This window comes from Macrobrachium nipponense, chromosome 32, assembly GCF_015104395.2.
Source record: "Macrobrachium nipponense isolate FS-2020 chromosome 32, ASM1510439v2, whole genome shotgun sequence".
In the NCBI taxonomy this organism is placed as follows: Eukaryota; Metazoa; Arthropoda; class Malacostraca; order Decapoda; family Palaemonidae; genus Macrobrachium; species Macrobrachium nipponense.
In genome coordinates this window covers 8,100,876-8,106,875 of record NC_061094.1, presented here as the reverse complement: position 1 = coordinate 8,106,875, position 6,000 = coordinate 8,100,876, and the positions used below count along the sequence as shown (strand labels likewise).

At 35.1% G+C, this 6,000-nt stretch overlaps 1 protein-coding gene across 10 annotated transcripts in view; it reads right to left on the bottom strand.

The window, feature by feature from the left end:
* Nucleotides 1-6,000, bottom strand: part of LOC135207203 (differentially expressed in FDCP 8 homolog A-like) — a 227,670-nt gene that overhangs the window by 17,756 nt on the left and 203,914 nt on the right. For 9 of the 10 annotated variants that reach the window (XR_010312928.1, XM_064238792.1, XM_064238799.1 and 6 more), the window contains one exon: nt 3,960-4,203. Coding sequence is in view for 9 of the 10 variants with exons in the window: in XM_064238792.1 (XP_064094862.1) it covers nt 3,988-4,203 (216 nt within the window). In the remaining variant the exon portion in view is untranslated. Of the gene's footprint in view, nt 1-1,438; nt 1,722-3,959; nt 4,204-6,000 lie in introns of those variants that run through there. The other variant, XM_064238798.1, reaches the window with a different exon arrangement.

The following is a 6,000-nucleotide window of genomic DNA, read 5'->3' as shown; positions in this document are numbered from 1 at the left end:
AGTTTAAATTAGGTATTGAATGGTCCAAATGGTTGTATTATAAAATTTACTGGGGTGTTTTTGTAGGGCTTGGAACGAATTAGGCTATTTATATGTAAAATGTGATTCAAAATACGAAAAAATCAGGTTACGAAGGCCGCTTCATAACGGATTAATTTCGCATCCTGAGGTACTACTGTATTAGGATTACTGATTTTTCCACACCACATCTCAAGAGGAGTGACCTGGGAGGTTGCAGGGCTACCTGAGGATGGAGGGAGGGTGGGACTGGAGGATAGGGAAGGGAAGGGAAGGGAGGGGGGGGGGGCTGGAGAATCAGTAATGGGGGAGGGGGAGCCGTTGGTTAAACGGACTCTCATTTAATTTTATCCTAACGATAAGGAAAGCAAAAATCAACACTGATGCTTTAATCAGGGAAGGATCAGGATAATACAAAGCTGCAATTACTGGAATCAGGATCAATGCTTGTTAAACATGAAAAAGAATGAATAACAATTAATATAGTGGATGTAGCCAAATGAAGTACGTGTTCCCTTCAAGATTAGTTTGGTGCTCATTTTTTCAAACAAAATTGATCAAATTCAGTTTCAATTAAAATTTTATTAAAAATAAAAAAAACATTAATGGACAAGGATGCAAAAATAGCAAAATGTATCTTGAATTCATTGAACTGACAAGTCTACGGGATCATAAATAGTCGATAATTCGAGACTGAAGCGACAAGAAATCCAGTCACGAATCCCATGAGACGAAAGGCTGAAATGAAAACTCATATCAACTGCAAACTATTCCTTTTTATCCACTCTTGGGTTAGTATGTAAGGACCATCTGGGTGGTAAGGTGTGTTGTTACTCGGATGACTCGAGTTAAATACCGGCCAGAGAAATTTCCATCTAGGCTACTCTGGTGAGAAGTGGCTCTAATAAAAAACAAGTATGAGTGACACACTGGATACATTAGTTCCTTTATACATCTGGTGGTCTATAATTTTTCCCCAAAGCCTTCCATATCGTAACCTTTATGAAATTATATTTATAGGTCTTGGTATTTGCAGTTTATAATTTCATTACTTTATAGATGGATTGTGTAAATCCAAAGCATATTTCAATTCAAATAATGTTCTGAAATTGACACCTAATGATGATCTACCATTAACAAAAGTAGGATCCCAGCAAGCGCCTGCACAGCCACACCTGAATGGAACAAAGGTTGACGATTATGGTTAATAAGATTTTTACCATTGCTATTTTTATTGCTCTGTTACTGTACTAATTTCCTATTTGTTTAACATCGACTCAGTTCACTGGTAATGTGAACTATTATTCGTATATCATTAACATATTGTCTACAGTAGTGATTAGAAAATATGAACATTGGCATCCAATAGCTCGACCATTCACATCCGTCGTTACAAAACAAACAGGCTTCATTACTGTGTTACCAGACCTTTATCATGAAACAGAAGGGGACGGGGTAAAGGAACACTTTGAGGCAACTGTACCATCCGGCAATATGAATCCATGGTCAAGAGAATTATTTCTAAAAAACTTAACTAGACGTAGAGCATCCGCAAACACGTATAGTATTTGCTGTTGTCCACTGGATTAATAAAGGACCTTCTTCGTGGTAGTTTAAGGCGAGGTTGAGTTGACGTCACCCTCTCGACCTGGCAGAAGCTTATTTTGGGTCAGCGCTGAGAAGACCTCCTATACTCTTTGGACCTTGAGTTGAACGATATTAACAAAATAGTAAATGAAAGAACAAAGCTTTTCACAATAAAACTTAGCACAAATGATAAACAAAATCATTCGTCATTGCAGTGATACACAGCTAACTTGATGTAGAGGGAGGTACCGTTTATATTTTTTAGGAATAATGATTGAATGATTTTAAGTTATCATCCGTCGTGGTATTGTTGAGGAGAGAAGAAGAGAGAGTAAAATCTTTACTATAAAATGAACTTTTATTTTTGTTCCGGTAAAATACCAATCTAGTGATAATTGCTTTTTACGATACTTTTACTACTGTAAAAGTAACTCAACTCTGTAATAAACAAACTGGCGCCGCTTTCAGCTTCTGCATGCCTTTGATTGCTTGTTTAAACGGCTTCCTTGTGAAAAGTTATTCTATTTCTCTTTCCTTTTCTTGCATTCTTGACTTATTACTTATTTGTTTGTAAAATCCTAATGTTTGTTTTAAAAGTCTGCCATTTGCCAACAGTAAGTTGATGTATTGTGGCATAATTAATCTATTTCATACACTTCAGGACCAAGTGTAAACACGCTGATTACTCTCTCTCTCTCTCTCTCTCTCTCTCTCTCTCTCTCTCTCTCTCTCTCTCTCTCTCTGACACAGTCGGACAAACACACACACACACTATCGATTCCTTTAATCATCTTTGTACCTAATGTGGATAAAATGTATTTTATCAACCTTTGCATACTGCAATTAATTCAGTTTGCTCAAAAGGGTTCCAGTCTCTCCTCCCTCCATCCCCCAGCCAGCCGGCGCCATTTTTACCAAACAGTTCGTAAATCGTACACGCAAAAAATAAAATTTAGAAAATTTGACAACATATATTGTACCGTTTCATTACTTTACAATCTTGATTTAACTTTTGAACACATTAATAATAGAAAAAAATGTGAAAAGGGGGACTTTTTGGGTTGGCTGGAACGAATTATCCTGATTCCCTTTATTTCTTATGGGGATATATGTTTCATATTTCGAACAAATCGTACTTCAAACAGCCTTCTGGAACGGATTAAGTTCGAAATATGAGGTACTACTGTATATATATATATATATATATATGTATATATATATATAATATATATATATATATATATATATATATATATATATATATATATATATATATATATATATATATATGTATATATACACACACGAGTATAAACTATACATAAAGGACTCTGGTTTGGATTCCTATTAACAATAAAAATTATTTTTAAAAATATTTTATTCTGTGCTCCACAAATAAAAATGATGGTGATGATATTACCTTATTAGAGCTTATTCCAAGTACAAAGATCTAGCAATAGAAGTGAGGAATATTCTCAAAAATGTTACAGTCCCTCCATTAATCGCCCTCCTTCCTAAATCTGATGATTGTTTCATAAAATTTTCTCTCTACATTACAAGAACGTATCAATCACTGCCTTACTGGAGTCAGATGCCTCTAGACAGGAAGGTGACTGAAGCAGAAAAGAGCTCTTGAGAGGGATGATACCATCAGTCAATATCTAACAGCAATGCAAAGGAAACTACTATTTTAGGGTTGTCCATCCTATTATAATGAGTAGGATATATGTTTTGAATGCCAAGAGGCTGCAATGTGTTTTGTGATGGTCTTCAATGTGTGAAAATGCTTAATGAAGGTGAATTCAAGCCAGACAGAATAACTGGAAGAGGGTACCAGGAGAACTCTGCAACAAGTCTCTATATTAGGCTGAGAGACAAAGTACAGTGTGTGTTGGCAAGACCTATTTATAATGTATGACCTAGATATGTTTCAGCAATATAAAAAATACAAAAACCTTCACAAGATAATTATCAAAGTTGCAAAATTAAAATCCACAAATGTTTACAATAAAACGGTTTTGCACAGCAGTAGTCTGTAATAACCACGTGATAAGTAATATCTATTTCATACATATCAAATTAAACATGATGCACATACTCTTACTCTACTCAAGAGAAATGCTAAAATCACCACCCTAATTTCATAAAAGAAAAGCATATTCTGTGTAATGGACTAAGTGTCAAAAATTCAGTACATTAGGCCATTCCAAAAAAATTAATAAAGATCCTACACATTACCTACATTTTTCTAGATTTCAATGTTTAGACTGCAAAGAGAAATTATAAACCTCAGTACATTTATGATGGAAAGGAGACTTTAAAGAAGCAGAAAGATCATTAAAAAATATAATTACCATTATAAAAATGTAGCTGGATTCACTTTCATCCTTCTTCTTCTTTTGACATTTGCTTGGTTAATTCTTGTTTTCTTCTTGCTTCTTGGCGTAAACATCTAGGGCACGTTGTAGATCGAGAAGTATAACAAAAGTGATGCAAAACTGTGGAACATCCATTGCATATGACAACACCACCATCGAAGGGGAATATTATTTCACTGACATCGCATATCTCACAGATGTATCCTTTTCCTTGACATACCTACATAAACAAAAGTAAACAAAATTGAGACAAATTCATAATTTTAAATACTTTAATGTAATTACATACATAATATAATTATGAGCTGCTCACCAATATTAAGGAGGATTTTCCTTCAGTGCAGACATGATGTAAGAGATAAAAATACTAAACCTATCACTCCAGCATAACATATTTTAGACCTCCTTAAAAAAAGGTGCATAATTAATAAATAGTTCTAGATAGCAAATGACAAACCATGACAGAGGTTTTATTGCATAAAATACATTTTTGAACGTTGCCATGATCATGATTATTTGAGTGCCAGTGGCAAAAATTACTAAATAATTTGCTTTATTTAATTATTTCTTCTTGACAACAAGAATTTAACAATTTTAACTTAAATATAGTGGTATGAAAAATCACACACAGCGTCTCCGTGATCAAATGTATGACTGCAACTGATGATGCAAATTTTAACGATAAGTAAGACTATAAAATACATTTCAGGCTATGTATCTATCTTGGAGAGGGTCCTTCTTTATTTCCCTATGTTGTCATCATTTTGCAGTTGTACATCTGATCACTACAACACACTTCCTCAGAACTGCTGACCATCTTCATGCCGCAGCTGACCCTTGGCCTTGAAAATGTACTCTAACCTTAAAAATTGTACTCACCTCTTGATAATCCACACTATGAAAAGAGTTAGAGAAGCTGCACATCAAGACACAGAAAAGCATAGTAAATTAAATGGAGGAGAGGATTTAACAGTGCAACTATGTGAAATCCATGGAGTTGCAACAAGGTGTAGTTAAAAAGTTGAAAAGGTTGGACAGAAAAATGGAAGAAAGGATAAATGAACAAGAAAGAGGTTGAAGTAATAATTAAAAAGAGAGTATTTAAATATTAGGATTTGAACCAGAAGAAAAGATTATATCAGGTTTGATATCCTTCTTGCCTGAAACATGGCTTCAACATGGAATAAGAATATTTTAATGAAACCAAGTAACTCCACAAGGTCATTCTCTCATAAAGAAGGGGCAGAGCATAGACTGAGCCCCAGAACCTTATGCTGTAAGTCTGCATTGAGGCTTAAAGTTTGAAAACTAACATGAAAGCTGCAGGAAGCACAAAGCCTTGGGTACAATTAATAATATCACACAATATATTTATTTTCCCTAATAAAACCAAATGCTTAAAAGTTACCTTGGAACATAAACGAAGCACTCGCATAACAGCTAGCATAAAGGAGAAATATTTAATTAATATGATATTGTTATGATACAATAAAGTTTGTTCATACTTACCTGGCAGATATATATATAGCTGTATTTTCTGAAGTCCGACAGAATTTCAAAGACTTCCGGCACACACAGTGGTCGGTCAGGTGGTTAGTACCCATTCCCGCCGCTGGGAGGCGGGTATCAGGAACCATTCCCGTTTTCTATTCATAATTTTTATTTCCACTGTCCCCTGAGGGGAGGTGGGTGGGTACTTAATTATATATATCTGCCAGGTAAGTATGAACAAACTTTATTGTATCATAACAATATCATTTTGTTCATGAAACTTACCTGTCAGATATATATATATAGCTGAATCCCACCATTGGAGGTGGGAAGGGACAGAATAGAAGGATTTTGGGAAACAAATGCATGCAGATGATTTACATCTTGGTTCCACCTGTTAGCATAGCTGGCTTCGTGGTTATTGCCACGTAAGTCTGCTTGTGCTACTAGAGTTGCCAGCGAGGTAGAGACCTATATAGCTGGTGCACTCCAGATGATCTGTCAACAGGGGCAAGACCACGACGTG